At 44.0% G+C, this 12,172-nt stretch overlaps 1 protein-coding gene across 1 annotated transcript in view; it reads right to left on the bottom strand.

Annotated features, from left to right (window-relative positions):
* Positions 1–1,452: 1,452 nt before the first annotated feature.
* Positions 1,453–12,172, bottom strand: part of EEF1G (eukaryotic translation elongation factor 1 gamma) — a 92,969-nt gene continuing 82,249 nt past the window's right edge. The window contains exons 9-10 of the mRNA XM_069207080.1: positions 3,509–3,633; positions 1,453–1,967 (exon numbers count right to left, since the gene is read on the bottom strand). Of these exons, the coding sequence (XP_069063181.1) occupies positions 1,809–1,967; positions 3,509–3,633 (284 nt within the window). The 3' untranslated portion in view covers positions 1,453–1,808. The remainder of the gene's footprint in view (positions 1,968–3,508; positions 3,634–12,172) is intronic.

Genomic DNA, 12,172 nt, shown 5'->3' with positions numbered 1-12,172 from the left:
TACTTCATAACAAAGCTGTTTGGCAGATACCTTATTATCTTCCTTCTTCAGGTCACTTTTGCTCACACACACTTGCTGGTCTAACAGAGACTTAACTCCTCTCACACAATACACAGTATGCTCAATAGCTTCCGCTTTTGCCAACGCTTCCTTGAGATCTGGATTTTAGCTAGAAATATTTCTTGAATATTTGGGTTGTTTGTTCCTCTATCTGGTCAATATGTAAAGGGTCAGAATACCACAAAAAGGTATCTGATATTGAGGGAGCCAGCAAGAGGAAACAGGTCCATACTTGCTAAGTGGTCTTTCACGCAAGCTCAATGCAAACAGCTCTGCAGGCGGCAGCAGCGAGATACCTCCTACTAGCCAGGAGCAGCAGGTGAGCAAGAAATAGGACCAAGGCAAGCTGCAATGCAGTCTCCAGGCAATGGCTGAAAGAAGCTGGATAAAAACTAAATTGAGGAAAAAAGGAAAAAAAGAAAAAAGAAAAAAAAAACGCCACAATTGTTGAAGAGGAAGAAGCTAAAGCTTACTCCAAGTATATTCACAGTAGTAGATTGTAGATTGCTGGCATCTGCAAAATGAAATAAAGATACTACACACACACTACAAACTCACCCAACAAGTGTTGTGTCAATGGTCATATGGATGGCAAAGTAAGCATTTAACAGACTTCTACAACCACTATATCATTAATGAGAAAAAAAACACTAAGCTATAAAACGAAATCAAATAAGCTGTTCACAAAATAGACTAACCAAATAAACAGCAAAACCATATCACTTACACAGCAACAAAAAAAAAACAAAAAAAAAAACTAGTTAAACTTATCTGTCCAGCAGCAACCAACGCACCAACTTAACACACATGAATGGCTCACACCTCTTCCAACAGAGCCAGATATACGACTGCGCTTCAGATTACTATACCAAACTCAGAATATTACTCAAACAATTCACACAACCAGAACAGAATTCGGGCATTAATCAACCACGCAGAATTGTAAACAAAACTGTCACAAAGCTTCTCCAAAACCTAACACCCACTATTCTCTAGCTAGCCAACACATAAATGGGGTATCTCCAGTACACTGCTAGCACACTAAAGTTCCTCTCCATGTAACAAGTACTTCACAAAATAGATGGCTCCTCAGTTGCAACCCCTCCAACCACCACCAACTAGACAGCTTACATGAAATCTTAGGTCCTTCAGGAACTGCACAGAACAGCCCACAAGCAATACCAACAGCAGGTACAAATGCCAGTTAGACAACTGTCTACTTTGGTATATTAACAGTCCTAATCCAAAATAAACTTCTCTCGGTATGCAGATACTGAAGCTATGAACGGTCCCAGCTACACTAAGGCATTCTTGTAACACTTTCTTTGGAGCAGACACGTCTCATTCCAATATTGACAAAATAACCATTGCTTTTGGTTAAGAAACGATTGATAAACTTGAAACAGCCAACTTAGTTTATTGTTCAATTTTTAGGAAAGGAAAGATGGTGCAATGCACCACAAAATAAGTTCCATCTATATGTAGCGTGCCCCAGCCAATATACAAACCCTTTGTAGAGAGACCCAGCCCCTCCCTGAGCAGAGCAATGAAAGCACACGTGCACTAACAGGCCACTTTTCTTTATTTCTCATGATCAGTTAATTGTAAACGTGATAAGCTCCATTTATGCATAGTCCACGGTGGGCAGAGTACTAGGGCACTGTGTGGTGGAGTAGAGCTGCGCGACTCCCGCCAGGTGCAATGGATCCTTTCACTTCCTGAATGTACCAAGCTTATGAGACGAGATCTCACTTGAAGATTTTGCCCTGGTTAAAAGGTTTGCCGATGTGCTTGAACTCTCCCTCCCACGTGAAGTATTCCTTCACCATTGTCTTGCACTCTTCGCTGTCCACATCCAACTTCCGCCAGGTATAGGACTCATAATCGATTTGCCAGTCCTCGCAGAGCTGTAAACCAAATAAGAGTCAACATTGTAAGAAAAACTTGTTGAATTGTCCTACATGGCAGTAAATCACCACAAAAACATGTAGTAACTGGGAAAAGAGAAACTCCATTATCAAGCACCATGTGCCAAGACTTGCCTATTCAGCACAAGAGGGGGAAGAAAAGGTCTGTTTTCTTCTTTCTGGACCAAGACTAAGTTATTGCTTGCGAGCTATGGCCTTTCTAATGAGTCTACTTTACAAGTTAATCCTAGTTGGGCAACAAATCATTTGAGAGATATTGGCTTCAAGGTGATTTCACTTTAAAACTTCCTTCACAATTCTATATTCACTCGTAACAGAGCTTGAAAAGGTGTGAAAATGTGATTAAATTCTCAATTTGTTGGTCTCATTTGTGTCACTGCAGAATTTGAAATCATGCTTAATAAAAGATAAGCAATAAGCTTCACTTGGGAAAACGTGAGGGCAAAGATGCCATCAGACTCAAAATCCAAAAACACATCCAGCAAGGACAACTTTCCCCACCTAAAATGTACTGCCAAGTCTTACTGTTCAGCTCGCTTTGAATATGTGTTGGCAACAACCTCCTCACCACACGGTCATAGAATGAGCAGAAGCCAGACTAGCAAAGGATTTAGTAGATCTTCAATTTGTCACACTTTCTCAAAATCTGCACTGAGTGACTGCAAAGTCCACAGAGAAACATTTAGAGGTACTGTCAAAATCAGTTTGAAGCCCTTCAAAACCACACAAATTATGTCTGTCCCACTGTGAATTTAATTAAGGCGGCTCATACCCAGATCTGGGCCCTCAGAACAGCAAGATTAAGGCAGATTCAAGTAAGGGAACCCCTGTTAAAGGTAGTCTAAGCACGTTTTTAGTATTAATTCCCCCCCCTTTACAAACGTGTTGAATGACACTTAGGCAATTCTGGGATTGCAATTGTATATTTTTTGAAAGAACCACTGGTCTGTAAAACACGGACTACTCCTTGGAACACCAAGTAATATTACTTTGCGCCGCACTGCGAATCCGAGATTTTGAATGGCGCTAGTCGGAAGAAGCGAGTATAAAACAGAGGATAATGCAGCAGGAGAACAGTCAAAATTTTAAGGATTATACTCCCTAGTAATCTAAGATTTACAAATGGCAGTTAACACTATAAGAACACAACACATTTCATACGGTGATTACACTGAAAACTGTTCTGTATTTTCCTAATATCAAAGAAAGGTTAAAGCGAGACTGAGCCTGCTCATCCCATTTTGGGCCTGTGGTCAAGGTTTTGCATTAGATTTCAATAGAAAATGTGGCCAGCCTCTGTGTTCATAATGTTCGGGTGCCGTTTTTCTGTGAGACCAGTGTATTCTGGTACTTGCAGTCCCTACAGCTTATCAGACCCACTTCTGTGGGGTTAAGGGCATACCACCAAATTCAACATTTACCTAATCAACACCCGCCCACGTCCCCTGCAGTCTTAGACCATAGTCCCAGGAGGCAACTACATGATTTGTACTTCAAACACAAACTAGGAAAGAGCTTACCGTGAAAGCCAAGTCCTGCCCGCGGAATACCCAGATGCCAGAAATAGTACTGTCATTGTTGATTCCAGAGAGTATGACACTGGCAAAACCGGTCTTGCGCAGTTTATCCAGACGCTGAAACATTCCTGGAAGGAAGAAGACTGGTTTAGACAGAAGGAGAGGGTACAAGAACCACCTTACAGGAATACTGGCCACAGCTCCACCCATAAAGGATATCCACTGAAGAACAGCTCAGAGCGAGCCCAGAATACAGTAAACCACAGCTCTAAAAAACGGGACAAAAATCTCATGGCTACAACTTGGAGACAAGCCAGCGCTTTCTGAACCACAGTTCTACTAAGATGAAAGAATCCTCTGAAGCACAAGACTCACCAAGGGAGAGAAATGACTGAGTCCCAGCTCAGGGCAAGGGCAGTGCACCTGAACTCCCACCCAATCCCTCAAGCAAAGTCAGCTCCCATGAACCCTGCCTTATAACTAGGTCAGCTCCCATGAACCCTGCCTTATAACTAGGGCAGTTCCCAGAGCCCTACTTTACACTGAGGCCAGGTCCCCATGAAGTCTACTTTACATAAGTAAGCTCACATGAACCGGACCTTACACCTAGGACAGTTTCCATGACCAAGCTAGGAGCAGGCCATTGCCTATAGCTTAATACATGTTCATGGAGACGTTCTCTCACTCAATCTTCTTCCCAAAAATACCAAGACTGCTCTGCATTACAAGTGGTAAATATGGGCTCAATACACGGAAAACTAAAGAGCTTAAAGTATTTTCTCTGCTGTTTCCAAGAATGGAACAGGGCTAGTTTCAGCACAAGAGCCCCAGTGGCTAAAAGTGGTGTCTGGGCTGCCGTGAGTGCCCCTGCTTGAGTGGATGATCTTCCGCTACATCTGAAAGACCTACAGATTAAAAACGCTAAGGTTTACATTGTGACTATCTTTTAAACGGAAGACAGATTACAGACCAGGTACGACGCAAGACCTATGTTCAAAACCCCGTTATTTAGAGATTAACTAACTGGGCTGCTTCAGCCCAATATTTAAGTGCCCCACAGTCTGCACAATTCACCGGCTTGTGTTAGACAAGGGATGATGGCACTCTAAAACTGCTATTGCCTTGCCAGTGTACTTGTCAAAACATGCCACAGTTCCCTCAACCCACACAGGAGCCTCCTAGGGTTTGAAAAATCAATCCAACGTGGTAATAAAATCTCAAGTACACTAATGTAATGTTTGTGGACCATGGGCATCGACTGTTGGATTGTTTTTCCGCAGAGGGAAAAGAAAGGAGTGAGATTATAGAAATAAAGAGATGTCCATGCAAACGTAAATGTAGGTACATATGTAAACTACTACAGGCTTCCGGGGAGGAGTGAGGGTGCATGTGAATCTGCAGCACTCCATGCCACAAACAGATGTACACTGGGTAAGTGACATTTTCCGTTCGATGGCATGTGTAGCTAAAGATACACATGCTATGCATAGACTACAAAGCAGTTAGTTCTCCCAAAAAAGCGGTGGCTAGCTTGTAGGAGTTGAAGTTGTTTGGAATAATGTTAAGATAGCCTGGCCTACAAAGGCTTGATGCTGTGAGAACACATCAACATAGTAGTGTTTTGTAAATGTAGGAGAAGCGGACCATGTAGCTGCTTTACATAGGTCAACCATTGGAATGTTTCCTAAAAAAGCAATTGTTGCACCCCTTTTTTTCTTGTGGGATGTGCTTTAGGAGTGATCAAGTGTTGCCTCTCTGCTTTGATATAACATGTTTGTATACATCTAACATTCCATCTTGCTAATCCTTGTTTTGCGATGGGATTGCCTGTATGTGGTCGTTGGAAAATGAAAATGTCACTTACCCAGTGTACATCTGTTCGTGGCATCAGTCGCTGAGATTCACATGGTATGCATGAGCTCGCCATCTGGTGTTGGGTCGGAGTGTTACAAGTTGTTTTTCTTCGAAGAAGTGTTTGAGTCACGGGACCGAGTGACTCCTCCTTCTGTGCTCATTGCGCATGGGCGTCGACTCCATCTTCGATTGTTTTCCCCGCAGAGGGTGAGGTAGGAGTTGTACTATAGTAATAGTGCCCGCGCAATGAAAAATGTAAGTATGTACCTATTAAAGGATTAAGTAATATATATACAAATGTACAAAATTGAAGGTAACTTCTGAACTGCTACAGGCTTCCGGGGAGGTGGGTGGGTCCATGTGAATCTCAGCGACTGATGCCACGAACAGATGTACACTGGGTAAGTGACATTTTCAGTTCGATGGCATCTGTCGCTGTAGATACACATGGTATGCATAGACTAGTAAGCAGTTAGTTCCCCATAAGCGGTGGTTTAGCCTGTAGGAGTAGAAGTTGTCTGAAATAGAGTTCTTAATACAGCTTGACCTACTGTAGCTTGTTGTGCGGATAGCACATCTATACAGTAGTGTTTGGTGAATGTGTGAGGCGTAGACCAAGTGGCTGCCTTACATATTTCCTGCATTGGGATGTTTCCTAAAAAGGCCATTGAAGCACCTTTTTTCCTTGTTGAATGTGCCCTGGGAGTAATGGGCAGTTGTCTTTTTGCTTTAAGGTAGCAGATTTGGATGCATTTAACTATCCATCTGGCTATACCTTGTTTTGATATTGGGTTACCTGCATGAGGTTTTTGGAATGCAATAAATAGCTGTTTAGTTTTTCTGATGTTCTTTGTTCTGTCAATGTAGTACATTAATGCTCTTTTGACATCTAATGTATGTAGTGCTCTTTCAGCCACAGAATCTGGCTGTGGGAAAAATACTGGTAGTTCTACCGTTTGATTTAGATGGAATGGTGAAATAACTTTTGGTAAAAATTTTGGATTAGGTCGTAGGACGACCTTATTTTTATGTATTTGTATAAAAGGCTCTTGTGTTGTGAACGCTTGAATTTCACTTACTCTTCTTAGAGATGTAATGGCGATGAGAAAGGCAACTTTCCAGGTTAGGAATTGTATTCCGCAAGAGTGCATGGGTTCGAAAGGTGGGCCCATGAGTCTTGTTAGAACCACGTTTAGGTTCCATGAAGGAACAGGTGGTGTTCTTGGTGGTATAATTCTTTTAAGCCCTTCTATAAATGCTTTGATAACTGGTATCCTATACAAGGAAGTTGAATAGGTAGTTTGCAGGTATGCAGATATTGCTGCAAGGTGTATTTTAATAGAAGAGAAGGCTAGCTTTGCTTTTTGTAAATGGAGCAAGTAATTTACTATATGTTTTGGAGTTGCATCTAGCGGTTGTATCTGATTATGATGGCAGTACCAAACAAATCTTTTCCACTTACTTGCGTAGCAGTGTCTAGTGGATGGCCTTCTGGCCTGCTTTATGACTTCCATACACTCTTGGCTAAGTTGTAAGTGTCCGAATTCTAGGATTTCAGGAGCCAGATTGCTAGATTCAGCGATGCTGGGTCTGGGTGTCTGATCTGTTGGTTGTGTTGCGTTGCGTTAACAGATCTGGTTTGTTGGGTAGTTTGATGTGTGGTACTACAGACAGATCTAGCAGTGTTGTGTACCAGGGTTGTCTTGCCCACGTTGGTGCTATTAAAATGAGTTTGAGTTTGTTTTGACTCAATTTGTTTACTAGGTAAGGAAGGAGAGGGAGAGGAGGAAAAGCGTAAGCAAATATTCCTGACCAGTTCATCCATAGGGCATTGCCTTGGGATTGCTTGTGTGGGTATCTGGACGCGGAGTTTTGGCATTTTGCGTTCTCTTTTGTTGCAAATAAGTCTATTTGTGGTGTTCCCCAGAGTGTGAAGTAGGTGTTCAGAATCTGTGGGTGGATTTCCCATTCGTGGACTTGCTGGTGATCTCGAGAGAGATTGTCTGCCAGCTGATTCTGGATCCCCGGAATAAACTGTGCTATTAGACCAATTTGATGGTGGATTGCCCACTTCCATATTTTTTGAGCTAACAAGCTTAACTGCGTTGAATGTGTTCCTCCTTGTTTGTTGAGATAATACATCGTTGTCATGTTGTCTGTTTTGACAAGGATGTATTTGTGGGTTATGATTGGTTGGAAAGCTTTTAGTGCTTGAAAAACTGCTAATAATTCTAGATGATTTATATGCAGTTTTGTTTGATGTATGTTCCATTGTCCTCTTATGTTGTGTTGATTGAGATGTGCTCCCCACCCTGTCATGGAAGCATCTGTTGTTATTACGTACTGTGGCACTGGGTCTTGGAAAGGCCGCCCTATGTTTAAATTTATACTGTTCCACCATAGAAGCGAGAGGTAAGTTTGGCGGTCTAGCAACACCAGATCTAGAAGGTGACCCTGTGCTTGAGACCACTGTGAGGCTAGGCACTGTTGTAAGGGCCTCATGTGCAGTCTTGCGTTTGGGACAATGGCTATGCATGAGGACATCATGCCTAGGAGCTGTAGTATTGTTCTTGCTTGTATTGTTTGGTTTGGAGACATGTGTTGAATGACTCTGTTGAAATTGTGGATCCTTTGTGGGGTTGGCGTTGCTACTCCATTTGTCGTGTCTATTATGGCTGTACTTTGCTTGGCAGAATGTTTGATTTTGCAAAGTTGACGGTGAACCCTAGTTTGTAGAGGGTTTGTATGACTTGATTTGTGTGGTTTGAGCATTGTGTGAGCGAACTGGTTTTGATTAGCCAGTCGTCTAGATACGGGAACACATGTATTTGCTGCCTTCTGATGTGTGCAGCGACTACTGCTAGGCATTTTGTGAATACTCTTGGAGCGGTTGTTAAACCAAAAGGCAATACTTTGAATTGGTAATGTATTCCTTTGAATACAAACCTTAGATATTTCCTGTGTGATTGATGTATTGGTATATGGAAATATGCGTCCTTGAGGTCTAGGGTTGTCATGTAGTTGTGTTTTTTGAGCAATGGTAACACTTCTTGTAGTGTGACCATGTGAAAGTGGTCTGATTTGATGAATGTGTTTACTACTCTGAGGTCTAGAATTGGTCTCAGTGTTTCGTCCTTTTTTGGTATCAAGAAGTACAGTGAATAAACTCCTGTGTTTATTTGTGTGCTTGGTACTAATTCTATTGCATTTTTTTGCAGTAGTGCTTGAACTTCTATCTCTAGAAGCTGTGAATGGTATTTTGATAAATTTTGTGATTTTGGTGGTATGTCTGGGGGGAATTGCAGGAATTCTATGCAATAACCATGTTGGATAATTGCTAGGACCCATGTGTCTGTAGTTATTTTGTCCCATGCTTCGTAATATTGACGTATCCTCCCCCCCACTGGTGTTGTGTGGGAGGGGTGAGTGACGTGTGAGTCACTGCTTGTTGGTAGTGGTTTTGGGGCTTTGAAATCTTCCTCTATTCCTAGGGAATTGCCCCCCTCTATACTGGCCCCGAAAACCTCCCCTGTACTGTCCCTGGTAGGTGGGCGGTGCGGACTGTGAGGTGCTAGCTTGTGTGGCCTGACCCCGAAACCCTCCTCTAAAAGGTGTTTTGCGGAAGGTGTTATAAGATCCTCTGCTCTGCGGGGAGTAGAGTGCGCCCATGGCCTTGGCAGTGTCAGTGTCCTTCTTGAGCTTTTCTATGGCTGTGTCGACCGCCGGACCGAACAGAAGTTTTTCGTTGACTGGCATGTTAAGCACTGCCTGCTGAATTTCTGGCTTGAATCCAGACGTTCTGAGCCATGCGTGCCTACGGATGGTAACCGACGTATTAATGGTCCTCGCGGCTGTGTCTGCTGCATCCATGGAGGAGCGTATTTGATTGTTGGAAATGTTTTGACCCTCCTCAACAACCTGTTTTGCTCTTCTTTGCAGATCTTTTGGGAGATGTTCAATGAGATGCTGCATCTCATCCCAGTGGGCTCTGTCGTATCGCGCTAGCAGCGCTTGTGAATTTGCGATGCGCCACTGGTTTGCTGCTTGGACAGCAACCCTCTTCCCGGCTGCATCGAACTTCCTGCTTTCTTTATCTGGGGGAGGTGCATCCCCAGAAGTGTGTGAATTTGCCCGTTTTCTGGCAGCCCCTACCACCACAGAATCTGGTGGCAGCTGAGAGGTGATGAATACAGGGTCCGTAGGAGGCGCCTTATACTTTTTGTCCACCCTAGGCGTCACTGCCCTACTTTTAACTGGCTCCTTGAAAATGTCCTTTGCATGGCGTAGCATGCCTGGGAGCATCGGCAGGCTTTGGTAGGAGCTGTGAGTTGAAGAGAGGGTGTTAAATAAAAAATCATCCTCTACTTGTTCCGAGTGGAGTTCCACATTATGGAATAGTGCTGCTCTAGCCACCACTTGTGAGTAGGCTGTGCTGTCTTCCGGTGGTGATGGCCTAGTTGGGTATGTGTCTGGGCTGTTATCAGACACTGGTGCGTCGTACAAGTCCCACGCATCCTGATCTTGGTCATCGTGGCTCATGGCGGTGTGAGCTGGCGAATGTGACGGGGTGTAAGTTGGCGAAGCCGGAGTTACAGGTGGAGGTGAGGGAGGAGGTGTTACCTTTTGTGCTGTTTGTTGCTGAGAAGTAAACTGAAGCGTTCTCTTTCGTTTGACAGGTGGAAGGGTACTGATCTTCCCAGTCCCCTGCTGAATAAAGATACGCTTTTGCGTGTGATCCACGTCAGTGGATTGCAGTTCTTGTTCAAATCTATGTTTCTTCATTTGAGAAGACATAGAATGCTCTTCAGTATAGGAGCCAGAAACAGGGTCTGATGTCGCTTTTTTCGGCTCCGAAAACCCTGTTGATTGTTTTTTCGGCTCCGAGGTAACCTTCCTCTTTTTCTGTGCCGAAAATTCTTGGCCTCTATGGTCTTCGGCGCCACTGTCTCGGCGTCGATCCGTGTCGACACCGAACTCTCGGTGTCGATGCTTCTGTTTAGCACTCTCTCGGTCCCGAGGAGGCTGCGTGCCGGTGTCTCGACCGGAGTCGGACGATCTCGACACTGAATGGGCCTTTTTCGGTGCCGATTGTTGGTCACCGAGAATTTGGGTGGAGCCATGGCCGGTTGGCAGTGGCGTCCCCTGGGCCTTCTTTCCTTTTTTAAGGTCTGATCTCGACATCTTACTCACAGTTTTTGTAGAGTCTAGCTCGTCGGAGTCCTGGATGGAAAAGGATTCCTCCTGTTCCTCTTCTGTCTCGAACTGTCGACGCTCTTGGCGTGGACGCCATCTGCAGTCTTCTCGCTCGACGGTCGCGCAGAGTTTTTCGGGACCGGAACGCCCGACAGGCCTCACAGGATTCTTCGCTGTGCTCGGGTGACAGGCACAGGTTACAGACCGAGTGTAGGTCCGTATAAGGATATTTGTTGTGGCATTCGGGGCAGAATCGAAACGGGGTCCGTTCCATCGGCGTTGTTCTCCACGCGGTCGGGCCGACTAGGCCCCGACGGGGTGCCGAAATCTACCCCGAAGGGCACCGAAGCGCTTCGATGTTCAACGCGTCGTCGTATGTGTATCTCGAACCGGATTGCAACGATACCGTCGAAAATCTTCCGTTTTCAGCTATCTTTCCGTTCCGAAACTCGGAGCGACAGGAACACGTCCGAACCCGATGGCGGAAAGAAAACAATCGAAGATGGAGTCGACGCCCATGCGCAATGAGCACAGAAGGAGGAGTCACTCGGTCCGTGACTCGAAAACACTTCTTCGAAGAAAAACAACTTGTAACACTCCGACCCAACACCAGATGGCGAGCTCATGCATACCATGTGTATCTACAGCGACAGATGCCATCGAACCAGTTGTTTTTCCTAAAATGTTTAGTTCTGTCTATGTAGTACATAAGAGCTCTTGTGAGATCTAGGGTATGAAGTGCTCTGCCACTGAAATGGGCTGTGGGAAGAAGACTGGCAATTCCACTGTTTGATGTGAAAAGGAGACTACCTTTGGTAGAAATTTTGGATTTGTTCATAGTACAACCTTATATTTGTGCACTTTGGGAAAAAAGGTTCTTCGAGAGTGAATGCTTGTATTTCAATAACTTCTTAAAGAAGTAATAGCTACAAGGAAGGAGACCTTCCATGTTAAAAACTTAATTTGGCAAGAGCGCATGGGTTCAAAAGGAGGGCCCATGAGTCTGGTAAGCACAATATTTCAATTCCATGACAGAACAGGCGGTGTTCTGGGTGGAATAATGTGTTTTAATCCTGCCATGAAGACTTTGATAACTGGAACTCTGAATAGAGAAGTACGTTGAATAGCTTGTAAGTATGCAGATATTGCATTAAGGTGTATTTTAGTGGATGAATAAGCTAAGTTTGATTTCTGTAAATGAAGCAAATAGCATACAATATCTTCTAGAGACGCTGTAAGTGGGTCTGTGGTTTTAGATAGACAATAGTAGGCAAATCTTTTCCACTTATTTGCGTAGCACTGTCTAGCAGTAGGTTTTCATGCTTGTTTAATTACTTCCATACATTCTGATGGAAGATTTAAATAACCAAATTCTATGATTTCAGGAGCCAATTCGCTAGATTGAGCGCTTTGGGGTTTGGATGTCTTTTTTGACCTAGGTTTTGTGTTAACAAATCTGGTCTGTTTGGGAGTTTGGAGTGAGGTACTACAGATAGGTCTATTAGCGTTGTGTACCAAGGTTGGCGGGCCCATGTTGGTGCTATGAGTATCATGGAGAGACGTTTGACGTAATTTGTTGACTCGAAATGGAAGGAGTGGGAAAGGGGGGGGAAAAGCGTT

The sequence above is a fragment of the Pleurodeles waltl genome, chromosome 9 (assembly GCF_031143425.1).
Source record: "Pleurodeles waltl isolate 20211129_DDA chromosome 9, aPleWal1.hap1.20221129, whole genome shotgun sequence".
Taxonomy (NCBI): Eukaryota; Metazoa; Chordata; class Amphibia; order Caudata; family Salamandridae; genus Pleurodeles; species Pleurodeles waltl.
The sequence above is the reverse complement of the archived record's forward strand: the minus strand, read 5'-3'. Positions and strand labels throughout refer to the sequence as shown.